The sequence below is a fragment of the Lolium perenne genome, chromosome 6 (assembly GCF_019359855.2).
Source record: "Lolium perenne isolate Kyuss_39 chromosome 6, Kyuss_2.0, whole genome shotgun sequence".
Taxonomy (NCBI): Eukaryota; Viridiplantae; Streptophyta; class Magnoliopsida; order Poales; family Poaceae; genus Lolium; species Lolium perenne.
Window position 1 is genome coordinate 139,918,251 of NC_067249.2, and position 18,251 is coordinate 139,936,501.

Below are 18,251 nucleotides of genomic sequence, written 5' to 3' on the forward strand. Positions count from 1 at the left end.
GAGGCGGAGATGAGATCCTTGCAGTCATCACCCGCGAGTTGCAGAAGATCGTCTCGTGGGAACAAATTCCGGCGCTGTTCCGGGTACCCAAGCGGCTCTACATAAAAAGATAATCAGGATATAAGCACGCAATTTGAGCGCAAAGTAAAAAAAGAATCGGAGCAAATATCTTGACAAGGTTCCGATATCATACCCAAGATGTTTTCATTGAGCAAGTCCCAGTGCTGCTCCGCTGTCTCCATAAATTTCCGGAGTCCGTTGAGCTCTTTTTGCTGCCTCCTGATGGTCTCGCCGTCAGCATTCTTTTTCAGCTCCAGCTCGCCCTTCTCCCTGATATGCTCGGAGTTTTTCTCCGCCAGCTGCTTTTCGGCCTGCTCCCTCTTAAGTTCCGCCTCCTTTAGCTTCGTCTCCAATTCTTGGTACGAGGAGCGTGAGTTCTCAAGTTCGATCGAAGCTGTTGCAAGGGAGGAGGATGCGCCTATAATAATATACGTTAACAGCAAACTTGAAGTCGGAATTTGGTTAATAACGAAGAAGGCGGAAACCAACCTTGGGCGTCTGCCAGTTGTTTAGCCAGTTCTGCATTCTCATCCTTCAGGGTCCGGATATTTTCCGCCTGACTCAGAGTAACGCGGCGCTGCAGGGCAATGTTCTTGTGCAGCTCGTAGTGCAGCGCCTGCTGTTCCTGTAAAATTTAAACAGTGCAGGAGTAAAAATTCACTTTGTAGCACTGGTTTCTTTTAAAGCATCATTGCCGGAACTTTTCCGCCATAATGCTTGGGGCTACTGGTCCATTCTAAAAACTTTCCCGGAAGTAATTTTTCTCTAAGCATTTAAGCGCTAACTACTTTTTGAGTTTCCGCCTACATGCTTGGGGGCTACTGGGGAGTACCTTTTGCTTGCAGATAAGTTGATCGCAGAACTGGCCAATGTTTTTCTTGAAGTCCTGGATCTCCGATGTCCTGGAATCCGGCTTCCCCCAGGCGTTGTTCAGCATGGCGTTGAGCAGGTCTTGTTCAAGTTCCCACTTCTCCGCCTCAGTCAGCTTGTTAAAAAACTTGGTGGCATACGCCTTGGGGGTGGAAGTGGTGTCCGCCGGATCTCCGAAGTTCTTCGGAAAAACGACTATGTCGCCAGCGCCCTCTCCAGCCTTCTCGGAAGTGACTTCCGCATCTCCTTGGCCTTGTGTTTCCGCCTCTTCTTGGGCAGGGCTTTTGGCCTTGGGATCTTCTTCCTCCAGGTGCCCGCTGCTAACCGGAATTATCTCCGGTGGAGTGTTTGCGGCAGGCGGGGGAGATGGGTCAGCCTGAGGAGGCGACGGTTGAGGAGTTGGGTGGGAAGCGCTGGGTGGAACTGGAGTAGAGGGACCAACAGCCGGAGATTTCTTCATGTACTTCGTGATGGGCTCCTGGCTGGTGGTCCGCGTGGCAGCGGTTTTCGGATTCCTGCAAACAAGTGAAAGGGTTTAGACAAGAAATAATTTCGCTAAGTAAAAATCGCATCATGCTCGGAAACTCACGGGGCACCGGGAATGATGGGGCGTGTGCCCTGGCCAGCCGTCGAGAGCATCCGTAGACGCGCACGCTCCGCCTTCCTTGAGTCAAGCGGAGGTGGTTTCGTCGTCTTTGGCTTCTTGGCGGAGGCCTCGCCGCTAGCTCCGGCTTCAGAGCCGGGAGCCTTGGCGCGGGGACGCTTTGTAGGTCGAGGAGCCGCCTTGCGGGGTGCCTGGTCCTCTTCCTCCTCGTCGTCTTCCGGAGCCTCCTCCGCCGTGTCGCTGGTAACGGGGACGCGAATGATGGTGCGGAAGTTGTCCTCCGCCAAAGTATTGAGCTGGAAGGAAAATGAACAGAAGTTAGAGTTATCCTTGTGAAGTTTGAAGCAACGGAAAGAACGAAGCTTACCGGAGGACACTGATCGTTCGTGTAGATATCCTTGAACAGTTCCGGGACCTGTTGGCCCCTCGGAATCTTCACCAGCGTCTTGAATCTTCTTTTCAGAGAGTCAGCCGGAAGATCATGGCGGGTAACCCGGAGAAGATCATCCGCCCCGGTGTAAGCGCACATCAACCGCGCGTTGTAGCGAAGGGGCTGGATTCTCCGGGTAAACCAGCTAAGTGTAAGCTGGGCTCCGGTAAGTCCGTCATGGACTAGCCAGGAGATTCTCCGCGCAGCTTTCTCCAAGGTTGGAGTCGGGCGAGTGGAGGGACGAAGCTCCAGCTTGCAAGTTCTTCCGGAGGTTCGTTGACGAACCGGGGAAGGCCTTCGTGGACATCCGGAACAGGAGCATTCTTCTCGTAGAACCATCCGGCGTTCCGTACCGGACGGACTCGTGTGAATCATGGGGAGGATACATACGATTAGGGCGGAGCATAAACGTCATGCTTCCGCAGTTCACCATTGCTTTGTCCTTAGTTTCTTTCTTCACTCGGAAAAAGAATTGCCACAACTTGACATCTGGCCGGATCCCAAGATGTCCTTCGCAGAGTCACGAAGTTGGACAAGAGAAGGTATGAATTGGGGCAAATGTTGTGGGGCTGGAGCCCGTAGGTGTTGAGGATGGAGAGGAAAAATTCCGAACAAGGGAGTGAAAGACCGCGTTCCACCCAAGCCTTGGTCATGACAACTTCTCCCTTCCGGCTTGGGGGCGTCGGAGTCACGAACGAAACTCCGGTGTGTGGAGATCATTCCCTCGTTCGGGAGCTCTCTAAGCTCCACGTCGGTGGTTGCGCAAGGCCACCATTGACCTCGTTCTCCTTCACGGATCCGGGCCTTGGACGCCCTCTTGTTTTCCGCCTCCCGCACCTTTGCTGCCATCCGAGCTTGTCCCTCGAGTTCTTCTTGGAGCTCTTGGAGGGTAGGGATCCGGCTTGGAGCGGTCTTTGGAAGATGCGGAAAAAGGTTGAGCTAGTCGATGTCGGAAACATACGGTGGCAGGAATGATATAGGATCCGGGCATATGGGTTCTATTTGGTTGGGATCCGGGCTACTCGAAGAGCTACCAGTGCAAAGTGACGATTCGAGTGGCATGCTTCCGGCTGCACCCATACAAAGTGTCTGAGTACCCGGATCACTAAGCCTATCTTCTACACTAGGTTGTCTTCTACAAGTCCGGCGTACTTACCGCTAATGGCGCGGTGGTGCGACGGAGCTCCGTGAAGATGAGGTCGCCGAACTTGAAGGAAATCGGCCCGCGTGACCACGAATCGGCGGCGGAGCAAGTTTCCCGTTCAAACGTGAGAATCTTGGAGCGAGGAAGCCTTGGTTCGGCGGCACTCGAAGTTCACCGGGGCGAAGTTCGCCGGAATCAAGATCTGGCGGGCGGCGCGGCGCGAGGAGGAAGACGATGTGGTGAGAGGGGGTGAAAGAATGAATTTTTACCGGGCCACGGGGTATTTATAGGCCGCGCTCGGAGATTCGGGATCCGGATCCAACGGTGGAAACTGAACGGTCGCGCCGTTGGATGGATGACACGTGTTTAGGTCAAATGCGGTAAAACGACGTGGAGGTAACTTAACCATGCACTCCCGAAAATTCCGGTTGAAGATTTGCATCTGCGAAACTTTAGCGCGGGAAATGAGGAAGTTGTGCGCGGGAAATACGGAACTTCCGTTGTTAAGCATGATCTGAAGATGAAGGATTTCCGAAACCGTTAGAGTCTTTTAAGATTCCGGGTGATTCTGTGAAGATAAGATTGGCTTTCGTTCAAGCAGGGAGTAACCCGGAAATGTTCTTTGGAACGTCGATGGATGAAGTCCCTCGGGATGGGAGCATTTTCCGGCTATAAGTTGGAAAAAGAAGAAAATGCAAAGTTGGAGCTCTTCAAGTTTCTCCGCGTTACCAACGTTTGCCGGAGATCATGATGGACCAGCAAGACGGAGACTGCAGGGGAAACTCGGAGATCTCGGGGGCCTCTTGTTGTGGGTATACTTCATGGGTGTACCATCGACGGTGCCTAGATCCGGCAAGCCCGGGTGGCCCACAGACGGTGATGAGGCATGTGGCCCATCGGGCGGCCCGATTGTCGTTGATCATGCGGGAAGAAGTCCAGCCCAGATCGCAAGCCGGATCCGTACCGACCTAGGAGTGACCCGGATCCAGGGAGGCCCATGAGGAACCCGGATCCAGTACGACGTGTATGGAAGGCGGATCCGTGACGTGCACGGCAAGATATTGTATCGTAGCTAGGCTATCTGTAATCCGGCTAGGACTCTCCATGTAAACCCTAGATCCGTGCGCCTTTATAAGCCGGATCCCGGGAGCCCTAGAGGCACAACCACAACTCATTGTAACAACGCGAAAGCGCCCAGATAATTCCAGACAAGCAGCGATGAGGCTCTGTCATCGTGCAGGTGTTCCGAAGCTGGGTAACTCGCGTACCACCGTCCCGTGTGCACTCCGCCCTATGGCCCCTACTTCTTCTCCCCCTCGTGAGGATCCCTCCTCCGAGGTACCGTCGATTAGGCAACGACACTTATTTTACAAATAAAGGTTACAGTTTAACAAAACAAGACAAGTTTTCAAAGAAATCAATGACAGACTCGGCGTACAAGCCGGATAGGCAAGCGAGAATGAGTAGGTGCTCCTCGTCTTGGGCCACGGCTGCTGTTTCTTCTTCAAGAAGCTCGGCGAACATCTGCTCATCCTCCTCGTCGGAACGGCGGAGTTGGGGCAACCCATCGGTGGATTGCCGAGGGGTGGTGCCGGCGGCGAGAGAGCAAAGGGAGGGGAGGAGGGATTTGCGTCGACAAAGTGGTTGGGTTCGTCTGTTCTCTCGCCGACAGAGCGGGCCCGTACCCGCTTTTCTCTTGTCTGGAGTCCCCGAGCGCTCCCCGGGGGGCCGGGGATGGTCTGGTCTCTCCAGAGGGATGAAAGGCTTATTCCGGACGAAAATGAGAAACCGGGGTGTGATTGGGCCACTTTCGTCCATCTGGATGAAAAAAAGGCGTCCTGGGGGCCTCGTCGGGGAGACGGCTAAAGATGCTCTTATGCACGGGCATGTTGGAGTATCATATTACCATGTAGTATTAATTGTACGAAAAGTTGCATCTAGTATACATATTTGCTGAAGCAACTTGGCAATCATATGTGTATTGTACCATGTTTCGTTTCTATGACTGAACCTTAGAGCTTCAGAGAAGGTATCGACAGCAAATCATTCCTAGACCTACCGACACAGTATATACGAGATCATGCGAGGAACTCAGCCACGTCATCCAGCGACTTGAGGGTCTTCTCGTAGTAGAGGTACGACTCGTACACCTTGGGAGTCCGCACAAACCGGTCGAACTGCACGGCAGGTTCATCAGAATGACATTATCTTTCGACAAAATTAACGAACATATATACAGAGGCACAACGCAATCAGAGAAAATGCTGTACCTCCGTCATGTTGTCGACGAGCTCGTTGGCGACGCGGACGTAGTCGGGGCGGCGCAGCTCGGGGACGCCGGCCATGGCGGTGGTCAGGTCGAGGTCCAGGTACTTGGACTTGAGGCGCACGTAGAACAGCACGTACTTCCACGACATGGTCTCCAGCATCGGCCGCAGAGTCCGCATCCCCTCCGCCGTCTGCTTTATGCGCGCGGCTGCCTCCTCCGAGGTCAGGCCGGGCTCGAAGAACCTCTCCCTCACGTACGACCTCGTGCCCCACCTCGGCACGGTCCCTGGCGGCGACGGCGTCGGCACCACGGCCGCCTCCGCAGCAAGGGCCGGGGGCGGCGCCGCGGGGCGACGGGCGGAGAGCGCGGCCGTGGCGACCATTGCCGTGGACGCGGCCACGGCGAGCCGGCGCGTGGCGGACTGCGGCGCGTTGGCGCGCATGTCGGCGGCTTCGGGCGATGACGGCGGGCGGCGACGGTTCGATGGGGAGGGAGAACCCGAGGACGATGCGGCGGTGCTGGAGCACAGGATGAGGTGCTTGACAAGGGTGGCCATTGCCCGGCGAAGGTCAGTCAGTGGAGTGGAGTATGTTCAAAAGAGGGTGAGGTTCTGTTGGTGTCCAGGAGATTGTTTTCTTGAGGTGTGGGTCGTATGGTAGCGAGATATTATCCACTGCGTTTTGTTTTGGGCCCTTGAGACCATGGTTTAGATATGCCTGCATTTCTTGTGGTTTGAGGTTCAGAGGAAATGTTACATGACAACGATGAGGAAAATCTGACTGTATTTGTTGGACTAGGTGCTAAATGCCTGTCCACAAGAATTTTAAACCCTATTACTAGTTTTAGATGGGCCGAGAATTAAGTTGGTTTTGCATTGACTTTAGAATCGTTAGATCTGTGAGAATTACATATGGTATGCAGGTGTTCATGTTTTTTCCAATTACACATGATTTGCATAAGAAATTGGGTGACCTTATCTAACCGAGAATGAAGTTACTTATAAATCGATCGAGAGCTAGCCGTGTCCAATTTTAAAATAGTGGGCCTTTCTGCTTAAACACATTAAAAAATGTTGTACACGATTGAAGAGAAAAGGTCAAATACAAGGACTTAGGCCCGCTACTTCATTTCATTTTTGAAATGGAAATGGAGGTGAAACTCTGGGCATCTTCATCAAAATGATGCACACGATCTTCTTAATTTGTGAATTATTCAGCATATCTATACCTAATAATAAAGTAAATAAGGTTTCCGTCGTTTGGTCCGTTTGGTTCGTCAAATTTTCTTCTCGTCCGATGTTCGTTCGTATGATTTCTGATTTCTACGTTATGGAGTCCTAGATTGATGCGGTTTACACTTTCCTACCCAAACGTGTGCTTTCTAACCTCCCAAGACCTGGCCTCTTCCTATACATACACGTGAGACCGGAGGAGCGTAGATCGAAAATATTTGCGAGGAGATCGTGGAGACGAGATGAGATGATCCTTTTTGCGCCTTGCTCTACTGGGAGAGCCTAGATCGAAAATATTGGCAATGAGATCGAGGAGATGAGATGATCTGCCCACCGGCTGGCGGTCGTTATGAGATCTATGGGCTTCCACCAGAATTCGCTCTGATCTTGTTTCCGATTTGTGGCTCGCTCGAGTTGTGCTCTGCTCTGTTGGAACGGCACGCGGCTGGTATAGCCGTCCTTGTGGAACGCCGAATACGCCCTCGCCCGGCGTCGTGGAATACCATGCAGGACGGTGTAAAACAATCGGAGGCTCACCTGGCTTGTCATGTCCTGTTTGGCTCACCTGGCTTGTCATGTCCTGTTTATTAGCATGAGTATCGGAGTATATGAGAAGACCTATGGCTACATCAATTTCATCCTGGCCATGCCGAGAGAGACGCCTCATGAGACATCTATCTCCACTTCTTCAGAGTGATCGCCTGGCCGGCGCAAAGTTTCTTGAGGAGAAACGACAGCTATACGAGGACAGATGATCTCCATTGATTTGGAGGCGTTTCAGAACAAGGTGCATGCAAAACGGGCCAATCGTCTGCACCAGCTTGCCGACAGTAACTTGGTAGCACCGTGCGGGAAGATCGGGCCAAATGTGCACCAGCTTGCCGAGAGCAGCGCAGCCTAGCTGGTAGTACGCGATGAACTTTCTTCAAGGTCCACGATGATGTTTACCACCGCGTCGTCGGACACACGCATGACCGATATGGCGTGATCCCGCTGTTCCATCCACTCAGGTGAGGTGGGGAGTTTTACTTATCAAGTGAATCAGATACATTGGAATCATGTTTACTGCCCCTTCCTACTATGAGATTTTCCGTCATAATGCGTATATGTATGTCTTTCTAGCATACGTTGATCAAATAGAGTTCACAAACTGAGACGGTTCTATTCTCTGCACAAAAGAAGATGTGCAGTTTACTCACTTTAGTTTTCTGGACTATTTGATTATTACTGTTTCTACTATTTGCTACAGAGTAAAGAGAAAACAAGAATAGATCGTTCAAAGCTGGATGTGGTGCTACTCCGAATTTGTTTAGAGTACCAGGTTAAGTTTGGTGAGCATGCTGGTAGTATTAATAATTCGAGGAAGGACCTTGGGTCATGGAAGAAGCGTGTTGAACTGGAGTGGACACAGGGCATGAGCTTCCTAGGGAAACAACCGTGGAGTTCAAGTTTGTGTGATACTATCGGAAAAGATCGACGTTAACGCAATGATAGCATATAAGCATGTACACTCCCAAAGATTAAATCTGACTGGAGGAAGTAAATTTGAAAGGAGGAAAGGGATTATGGGATAAGACAAAAGAGCTTTTACATATTACACAAACATCTCGCTTATTCAAGATTGATTTGCTGAGTGTAGTTGTTTATGGATTGTGCGATGATCTTTTTTCAGTAGTGACGGTAACAATGCATGCATGGGCAGCGAATTCTGAGCCCGCGTCACCCCTGTTATCCTGATATAATGATCGAAGTGTTTTTTTTGTGTGACTATTTCGTAGTTTGACTTAGAACTAATTTCGTTTTTAGTTAGGTGATGTCATAAAATTTCGGTTACAAGTCATGTTGCAACTCAAGACTAGAAAGAATCACGGTAAAGATCAAATTGTGTAAAACTCGACTAAAAATGAAGCTAGCTGAGAACTAGCAAATCCTTTTGTGTATTTTCCCTGTCATAACTACTGAGTATTAGCTCTGTTTTAAATGTGATACATATGTATTTTACCTACAAAAATTAATCGTGACCAACACATGGAGAATGTCACTAGGATCTATGTTATTAGGAGAAGAAGAAGTTTCATCGGGCAGTTTACATATAAGAGATCTCTAAATTTTGGAGGAACTATGGTATGTTTTGAAATATATTCTTGGAAATAAGAAGAGAATAATCAAAGAGAATCTCCAATTAATATGTGTTCTTTTGCCACTCCGATATGGCCACGACCCCGACGGAGAAGGTTGGGGTGGAAGGACGTCCATCGGAGGGTCAATGCGTGAACGATGGGGCAGTGGAAACTGCATATGGGCGAGACATGCCACGATAAGAAGAAAGAGATCCACACTAATTACACTCAATACGGTGCATCCATCACAAAGGTATGACGCTATCCTGAAGCAACAAATAAAGAGCCATTGTTATGAACTATTTTTCAAACTTCCTATTGTGATCTCAATAAAATTACCCCGTAGCAACGCACGGGCATATTTCCTAGTCCTTATAAAAACACAAAGATCAACCCGAATCCACCTTGCTAACGATAGTTGTCGTAATACCTATGACCTAACCTCACACCTACGCACATAATCATAAAGCCGAAGGCCTCACCAAACCGCTCAACGGCAAGCCATGAGCACAAACCGGTCTAACAGACCCTCAACGCATACAGTTGCACGTGTCTCAGAAGTCTCCACCACCATCTTCCGCCAACCCATCTTCATGACAGACGTCAAAGTAATGACCTTGTCAGGCTTGGCATCGATGCTAGATCGCGCAACCGCATTATGTGCGAACCGTATTCAATCTTCCCATGCTAATCTTGTCTCTAACAATTATTATTTGCATGCTCCTAGAAAATATGGCATGAATTAACTAGAAATAATGTGACTAGCAGTGAGCCCCACCCATGTGGGGTGGCTAGGGTTTGGGCGCCGGGTCTAGGGGCGGCTACTAGGGGAAGGGGTTGACTTAGGGCTTTGTGTGCCCCTGCCCTTAGCGCCTCCCGTCCTTATACGTGCCCAAGGAGGAAGAGCCTACGGTGGACTTTCCTTGTTGGACTCAGGCTCCCCCCACCCCTCTATCCTAGTTGGCCACGGGACATCCTTGACCCCCGGGGCATATGGTGGCCCCTTTCTGGGCCTTATAAAATATTCTGGAATGTTCGAGACACTTCCATAACCTTTCTTAACCTGCAAGGACACACCGACCGGATCATCACACAATGGCAGACATGACACACGTCGAACTTATGCACTTTTGTTGACACATACACACTAAGAGCATGTCTAACAGACCCTGTATTTTCCTGCCCCGTAAAACGCGAGTAGAGGGTCCTGTATTCACTTTCCACCGGCCGAAAACTAGTCCGAGCTAGCAGACCCCGTATCCTCACCCAGTAAAACAGAAAAATACATAGCAAAACTTGACAACAATTAAAATAGGGTTTTTGACAACAATTTCACACAACTATTCATAGTCTGATCAAACATAGCACATCCAAAACATGTGATGCATAATTCATAGTTTTTACGTCACAACGAGATCAACGCGATGATAGCCAATGTTCAAGTCACGGGGGTTACCAAAACTTGTTGATGGAACCTAAATAGTTTTGAAATTACCAAGATTCCGGTCATTTCAAAGTTTAAACCTTGACTATACTATTCATTTATCATCAGCGGATGCGCATCACTCTCAGATTTATCCTACACGGTTAGACAAGGGCACTGGCCAACGACATATCCATGACAATGAGCTACATCCCAAGCCCACTACTTGTACATTCATGCCTAAATCAAACATGACAGATACAGGTATTCCTGCCAGCACTGGCTTGAAACCTGGGCCCGTGGCAACATAGAAGCATGGGTGGGCAGTAGTTCAACACACACCCTCACCGAAGTCCCACCTATTATTCAGTCTTGACCATAGACAACACTAGATAATACCCCGCACGTTGCAGCGGAATTTTTTGAGCAATGTACGAATAAGAATTTTTATATATAGCTTTATGTAAACTTTGATGTAAAGTAGAACAATTCATTTACAAAAAGTTTATTACATGATATGACAACTTGATGCATGATGTGTCTTTGAAAATTTGTTTGTCACCAGAAAGGATGGCTTTCACATGTCTTTCCATATGTATTCAGTTGTGAAGAACATATGATCTGATCCAAGTATGCTTGTCATGTCGTTGAAAAAAAAGTATGATTGTCATGTCAGCACGTGAAGATTCCCCTCTTGTAAAGTTAGATGCAATGGTCGTTTCATATATTTGCGTTTTTGTACTGTCTTGGTATATATCTTGCAGGCTTCTATTTGGCGATTTAGCTGAAGATGGAAGTACTGCATGGATAGAGAGAAATGTATATGAAAATAGCAATGTGAAACATTAATAGAAATGTATGGTTGTGGCCTTGCTTCACAGATAGTAGAACCTTGTGGTTCAAAAGTTGTATCTTGATTTTGCTCCCGACAAAGGAAATGGATTGTTGTTGTTATAAGGAGGTATGCTTTGTGCCTTGAATTCGGTAAGGGGTTACTACAGCAGCTTCCAAATGGGCGTTTACCTAAGAATTATCTGAGGCAAATTTTCTAGCATATAATAAGTATTGGTTACTTTACTTATGTTTTAATTGGTAGCGGGTTATTTAGCCTGAATAACAAACATTCTGCACACACCAAAGCTCACGAATGCCAAGGCACATTACCAACCAAAGTTCTATAAACTGCAGTAGAGGAGCATAATTAGAATATAACTGTAGAGTGTGAGAAAGACCTTAAAGAGAGGTGCACAATAAAGAGAGGGAAAAGCCTAAAAGAATTTATTTTTTCCTTGGTACCATGTATTTTTTTTACCTCTAATTATTGCAAAACCAAACCATAGGAAAGGATAGCATGTATATAATTCCAAATTTGGTGGAACATTACAATGCACAATTTTCAATGGATAGAAGATGGATATAACTAAATGAAATTTATTCTGAAGCATATCACTCTTTTTCGGAACTATCATTGATAAGATCATCACACTTGTAAAACCACTTATTACTTTGAAAATCTATGCTCAGCTGTGAACTGAGACCGCAAGAAGGCAACTGGGTACAGACATGCGTAGCTGGTCGGATGAAAGTTGTCAAATGTTTACCATTCGGGTTGTTGGTACTGGTTGCAACACAGTGCACTGCATATAAAGGAGAAAAATATGAATGTGCAAATAGTTGGCAACTCTGCTGCTCAAATTAACATCTTTCAAAAGGAGAATTGACTTACCTATAAACGCTTACCAAGCCAAAATACCAGCAAGAGTTGCAAAATGAAAGATGCATGGGCTGATTCAGTGTAAAGTAAGAAAATAATTGCAAGAGATAAGAGCTTGTTTACAACTATACCAATGTATTCTTTCCCATCGTGGTCGTACACTTAGATGACCCTCCTTGCTTCAGTGACCATCTTAGAATCGACCGAAATCCAATCAAAGCACCATGAAGAATCCAATAAAATCCCAATCAGATCGGGGCAGGCAAAACATCAAGTAGCTTTCCAGCATGATAGAAACCTTATACAGATTGACAAATATGAGTGAGGGGATAAGAAAGGGAGAATCTGGAGCGGACGTGGAGACCACTACCAGAGATGGATGCGGGCAGGCGGACGTGCCTTGATGTTCATGGCAAGACGGGGAGCTTTATAAACGTGGAGGCTGGTTTGGGTCAATTTAGCCTACCAGTTTCTTGTGCAATTGTATGATGGCTGATATTGATGGGCATCATGGGGCGGTTTCACCAGCATTTGTTGAGAGGAGGGCATAGGTCGTAGTGAGAAAATTTGTGGCCGAATTCGTAGGTACCGACGGAGGTGAAGAGCAAACATCACGGAAGACGAACGGCGGCCAAGATATTTTTTACGGTACGAAGGGAGAGCGAGCAAAGCGAGTCTCCTCCAGCCCAATTAGGACGCCCAGGCCACACGTACGAATAAGCCTCACGCAGCCCATTTAGAGAAAATGCCGGACATGCACAGAACGACCAGCGACGGGCGAGGGTATGGAATAATAGTGGGGTCTTAACTATGGGAGTTCAAATATATTTCTCTAATGTGCAGGTAAATCAATGTTGCACTAACGGGAAGGTGAATTAGGATGGGCAAATCAATGCCTGGAAGGGGAAATGATGTTACATGGGGACAGGGTCATGCGACCCATAGAATTAGAACTCTTCTTTTGGCGGCTTCTCGGAGAAGCTGCCCTCCCCCCCCCCCCCCCCGGCTTTCTGGGGAAGCCGGTTCTAAAATTTTCCGAGGCTTCTAGATTAGGTAAGGCTAAACTAATTTGGAAGCCTCACAAAATTTTATCATCGGCTTCCCCAGGAAGCTGGGGGAGGGCAGCTTCTCAGAGAAGCCGCCAAAAGAACTGGGCCTTTATGATGCGGTGGATGATATGGTGAATGATGGTGCAAGGCTTGCATGACTTGGCAAGTTAGGATTGGTCAAGGATGTTGGATGAGGTGGATAGGCTGCATGTGAATAGAAATGGGATCACCTATTAAGAATAGAAAGATTACTTCTGCCTCATATCAGGAACGAAGAAGCATCCAACCCCGGAACACACAATTGACAATCAAATTCAGAGGCCATATAATCAGCAGTAAAAATAAATCAAAACACTTGTATCAACAAGCTGAAAAATTAAAGACACACAAACTGCAGCCATGAAACATACAGTTAACCAATGCAGTTCACGTGGCAAAATCAAATCCGTCGAAGTCGCAAGCACAAAGCTAACATACTGCACTTAATGCACCGATGCGTCGAGGGGAGACGGGGAGCGGGTTTTACCTGGAGATTGTTCCCTTTGATGTGCACCCAGATGATCTTGAGCGCCTCCATCCTGGGTATCTCCGCCGTGCCTCCGACGAACTCCCTCAGCTCCTACGAAATCGGCTTGGGCTTCATGATTCCGCTCGTCGCCCTCTTCTTCGGCTTGGGCTTCCCTTCCGCCTCCGCCCCCGCCCCCTCCACCGCCGCGACAACCCTGACCGCCACGCGCCCCGCCGTCGGCGCCCTCATCCGGAACGAGATGATCGAGGCGGCAGCCACGGGCGCGCCCCACCTGGTGGAGGCGGGAAACATGAGGAGCTCGCCAGAGCGGATGGCCGTCGCAGACATCACCGGTGGTGCGGTGCGGAGGAGATCGGGCGGCGGCGGTTTGGTTTCGCTGAAACCCTTCGCACGCAGTGGAGGGAAGAATGGTGGTTTAGCTCTCTATTCCCCTTCCCACCCCACACAAGTAGGAGGCGAAGAGCTTCCCCGTAGCCAAAACTGGAAAAATTAAACACGGGGGGCTGATTTACGGGGTCAGCTAGACGGTCGGGTAGAGCTCTACCCCGTATATCGGTGGTTATTTTAGGAGGTTGGGCCTTTTAGGGAATATGTTAGACTTGCTCTAACTAGATGCATGAAGCAAACAATTGTACCACCAAAACTAGCTTCTAATAACTCAGACTCATTCACGAAACACGTCGATTCATGAAACGCGACGCGTGCGTGTGGTGACGGCGTGTGACCAACTCCTGTTCTCACTATAAAATATCACCTTATAGAGAAGGTTTCAGAATTTATAGCAATAAAAATATACTCTATCTTGTTTATAAAAGGATGTCGTAGGTTTGTAGCATAGGCTCGCACGTCACTCATTCTCGCACGCTACGGCCGCTTCTTTGTAGCACGAAGAAGTTGCGGGCACGCCATTGCATCATCATTAGTTCATCACGCATCCGTCCCTCATCTGACGCGCGTTCCGCGAACACGCTACTCCATGTCCCTCGTCTGGTGCCTTTCTTTCCTCTCCCGTGAAGTGTTTTTCTTTTCAGGAAAAATATCGACTCTAATTACCGTGCCTTCGCTCCCAATTCCCCACCAGGCCACCACCATTAGAAGCCATGTAGGCGCTGCCGCCATGACTCCCTCCGGCTTCCTCCACGGCGATGTCAACCGGTCTCCTCCAATCCCGGTCTGGAGCTTCTCTTCTTCCTCTGCCTCATCCTCCTCCTCGCGCTCCATCATAGCGATCCCAACCACCATGCGCAAGCCACCACTGCCGCCCACTCGCCCACAATCCTGCAATCGTCCTTCTCCAGTCATCTTCATCTTCACCGAACCGAACTTTCGGTCAGTGGGTTTTCAGAAGACCGGCCGGTCCACAATTCTACAAAACCGAACTTTCTAGTTGAACAAAGCTCCGAACCGACCGGTTCAGTCTAACCGAATGCCCCACTTGCACAGAACAGGCGGCCTGAAAAGAAAAGGACGGCCGCGTCAGACATCCCCCTGCGCAACACCTGACAAATCCACCTCGCCTTCACCGAAGCAAACCCCAAGCAGCAGCCCGGCGACGATGGCTCAAAGCGGCGGCGGCGGAGGCGGCGTCCTCGACCTGGAGCGGCACTTCGCCTTCTACGGCGCGTACCACAGCAACCCGGTCAACGTCTTCATCCACGCGCTCTTCGTCTGGCCCATCTTCCTCACGGCCCTGCTGCTCCTCCACCTCGCCGCCCCGTCCCTGCACGCCGCCGCGGTCGGCGCCGCGGTCTACGGGGCCTTCTACGTCTCCCTCGACCGCCGCTCGGGCGCCGTCGCCGCTGTCCTCTGCTTCCTCTGCTGGGCTGCCAGCGCCGCCCTCGCCGCCCGCCTCGGCTACTCCGTCGGATGCAAGGTTACGGAAACTCCGCCCCGCCCCCCTTTTGGCTTGTTCCTCTGATTAAACTTGTTCCGGTGGATCTCTCCTGTATATCCTTCTTGGATTGGGACGTGCTATTGTGCACCTTGCGTGTAGGATCGGCGACTTGGTCTGTTTTTTGCACTCTAATTGTTGACTCATGCGGCTATCGCGTACGAAATTCATGACCCGGTTTAGGTTTTGTTCCTGCAGTGCACCTCTTGGTGCAATTTGTGCTATCTACTCGTGGTGTCAATGGAAACTTCTTCTAGTGCAGCATGTTCGGTTTGATGTACTGTAGTAATTACTAATTAGACATCAGGGATGAGAACCTATTTCCCAATCTCGGAGTGTCAGTTAACTACTGAATGCACATGGAGTACACTATATGTTGCCAGTTCCTTTTTTGCGAGTGATTGAGCTTGTTCCAGTAGATCTCCCTTGTATACCCATCTCCGATTGAGACGTATTTTGCACCTTGCGTGTAGGATTGGCGACTTGGTCTATGTTTTTTCACTCTAATTGCTGACTCATGCGGCTACCCCGTACGGAATTCATGACCCGGTTTAGGTTTTGTTCGTATAGTGGGAACTCTTGGTGCAATTTGCGGTTTTCGTATACGCTGATTACTGTTAGAAATTTGTTTTCCAGTTTTTTCGCTTAGTTCAGTTGTTAATGATGAGGTGCTGGAAGTTTTTCGATTAAGTTATGTTGTGTGTATTTGAGTTTAGGTGAATAGGTCTCGGAACAAGTGGTGCTGGCTTGAAGCTGTTTTTTTTTTTCAACTAACATGGTGATATTAGTGATTTTGTGTTGTCTAATTGTGATGTCTATGGAAACTTCTTCTGGTACATGACTGGTTTGATGTACATTTAGGGATCAGGGCTGGAAACCTATTTCCCAATCTCGGAGTGTCAGTTAACTACTGAACGCATATGGAGTACACTATATGCTGCCAGTTCCTTTTTGTGTGGCCAAGGTTTCAATCCAATTTGTTGTGGTCTGGTTATTATTATTACTCCACTTTAAGGGTCATCAGTCTTCATGCTTCTCATCAAATGGCTGCAAATGTCTAAATGCTACAATGCAGTCATTTTGAAATGCATCATAATGTATAAAAACTGCTCCCTCCGTCCTAAAATAAGCGTCTCAACATTTTGTAGATACTTATGTATCTACAACTAAAATGCATCTACATACATCCGTATCTAGACAAAACTAAGACACTTATTTCAACGATGGAGGTAGTAGGTAACAAATAGCAAAACTTCTAGTTGCCTCTGATGAAATTCCTGGCAGAAGATGAGACTGTTGACGTATTGATAATTTGACATGTCAATGCTTCTATCTTTGTACTGAAGCAGAGAATTTATTTTCTGTAGTTCTGATCGGAGCTCATATGTAAAAGGTTATGTGCCTGTGGTAGAAACCTTAGAACGGATTGTACTGGTTCCAATCTTTGTTCATGGTTGATGCACCAGCTAGTTGAGCTCCCTGTAACCCACCAAAAAAAACAGTACACTAGATGTTTGCTTGCTCCTTCTATTCCTAACTGCACCATTAAAGGTCACTAGACATGATATTCATTAATTAATTACCTGCATGTATTTGCATGCCTGTGATAGCAAGAAGGCGTCAGAAGTCATAGCATGTTTGTTGCTCCATGTTGTTGGGGCTTATCAGCTAATCCTTCTGCGCCTACAAAATTCATGGTTCTTTTGATACAATGTCGGTGGGCCTAGTTCAGCGAGGCTTAAAGTTTCAGAAGCTAGACTGCAGGTGCCCACATGGGGAATCTCCTTTGTGTCTAACTTCTGAATTTTTTTTCCAGCTTTTAGTATCAAGAATGATGCATAGTTTGCTGTTCAAGATGCTTTGTAGCTAATAAACAAAAAATTCAGAAAACATAAATGAAATTTAAATTATTTTTTCTTCACAGGTGGTACTGATAACTCAGCTGTTTTGCTGGACTATGCAATTCATTGGCCATGGAGTTTTTGAGGCAAGTCTCTATCATGTTTTGAGTGTTAAGATAAGCACTAGCTGTATAAATTCTGTCCCAAGGATTATAATTGACTCTTATTCTGAATGTAGAAGCGAGCGCCTGCTCTACTTGACAATCTTGTCCAGGCTTTCTTGATGGCCCCATACTTTGTGCTTCTAGAGGTAACTTTCAGCATCATCACTCTGTTGCCTCCCTGATGATTGACAGCAGGATTACCTGATGAGTCATGATAATCTTCTCATTTGCTTCAGATTCTTCATAAGTTTTCTGGGTATGAACCATATCCTGGCTTTCATGCCAATGTACAAAAGCTGATTGACGCTAAGCGCAAGGAGTGGGAGGATAAGAAAGCAAAGAAAAGGACCTGAAATGTGACCAAGAACTCCTGATGCTATGTCTGTCGTGTAACAGTATAATATAAACTTAATTGTAGGGATGTGACGAACAACTCCTACTCCTGATCCACCATGTTTGTTGTTGTGTTGATGTTGTGAAGATAAATTTGAACAATAGATTAAATATTGTCCAGATATGTGAACAGCTCTTGATGCTGCATTGCTATATTTGTTGGACTCTATATAACAGTATGAAACGAGATCCACCATGTTTGTTGTTGAGTTTGTGTTAGTGAAGTTAAACTGAACACGGGAGCAATACACTTATGACAGAAATTCTGGTGCTGTACTTGTGTGACAAGCGAGAAATGATGTTCCCTGTAACCAAATTCTATATGTACTACCGAAGGTCCGAAGCCCACGCATGCGTAGTATCTTCTTCTTTCTTCCTAGGTTCTGAAGACTCCATGAAATTGATTGTGGCGCCTTCCTCGGCCAATTGCAGCGGAGCATCTTTGGCAGCTCGTATGCCATTGGGTCTTCCCAATATGGTACCGGCGACATTTTGTCGCTCTCCGTGCTTCACCTTAAC

The 18,251-nt window shown here is 48.0% G+C and overlaps 3 protein-coding genes across 3 annotated transcripts; 1 reads left to right on the top strand and 2 right to left on the bottom strand.

Annotated features, from left to right (window-relative positions):
* Window positions 1–438: 438 nt before the first annotated feature.
* Window positions 439–2,151, bottom strand: LOC139832508 (uncharacterized). The gene is made up of 5 exons (XM_071822283.1): window positions 1,902–2,151; window positions 1,520–1,830; window positions 893–1,445; window positions 546–685; window positions 439–478 (listed from the first exon to the last, which is right to left on the bottom strand). Exons 1-5 carry the CDS (start codon window positions 2,061–2,063, stop codon window positions 439–441), a joined length of 1,206 nt encoding a protein of 401 aa, XP_071678384.1. The 5' UTR covers window positions 2,064–2,151.
* Window positions 2,152–4,997: 2,846 nt separating this feature from the next.
* On the bottom strand, window positions 4,998–6,032 carry LOC127326422 (photosynthetic NDH subunit of lumenal location 2, chloroplastic). The gene is made up of 2 exons (XM_051353279.1): window positions 5,379–6,032; window positions 4,998–5,285 (listed from the first exon to the last, which is right to left on the bottom strand). Exons 1-2 carry the CDS (start codon window positions 5,931–5,933, stop codon window positions 5,187–5,189), a joined length of 654 nt encoding a protein of 217 aa, XP_051209239.1. The 5' UTR covers window positions 5,934–6,032; the 3' UTR covers window positions 4,998–5,186.
* Window positions 6,033–14,505: 8,473 nt separating this feature from the next.
* Window positions 14,506–17,941, top strand: LOC127326496 (2-hydroxy-palmitic acid dioxygenase mpo1). The gene is made up of 5 exons (XM_051353344.2): window positions 14,506–14,772; window positions 14,887–15,316; window positions 17,259–17,321; window positions 17,414–17,485; window positions 17,576–17,941. The coding sequence occupies exons 1-5, from the start codon at window positions 14,561–14,563 to the stop codon at window positions 17,690–17,692; spliced, it is 894 nt and encodes a 297-aa protein (XP_051209304.1). The 5' UTR covers window positions 14,506–14,560; the 3' UTR covers window positions 17,693–17,941.
* Window positions 17,942–18,251: the final 310 nt, after the last annotated feature.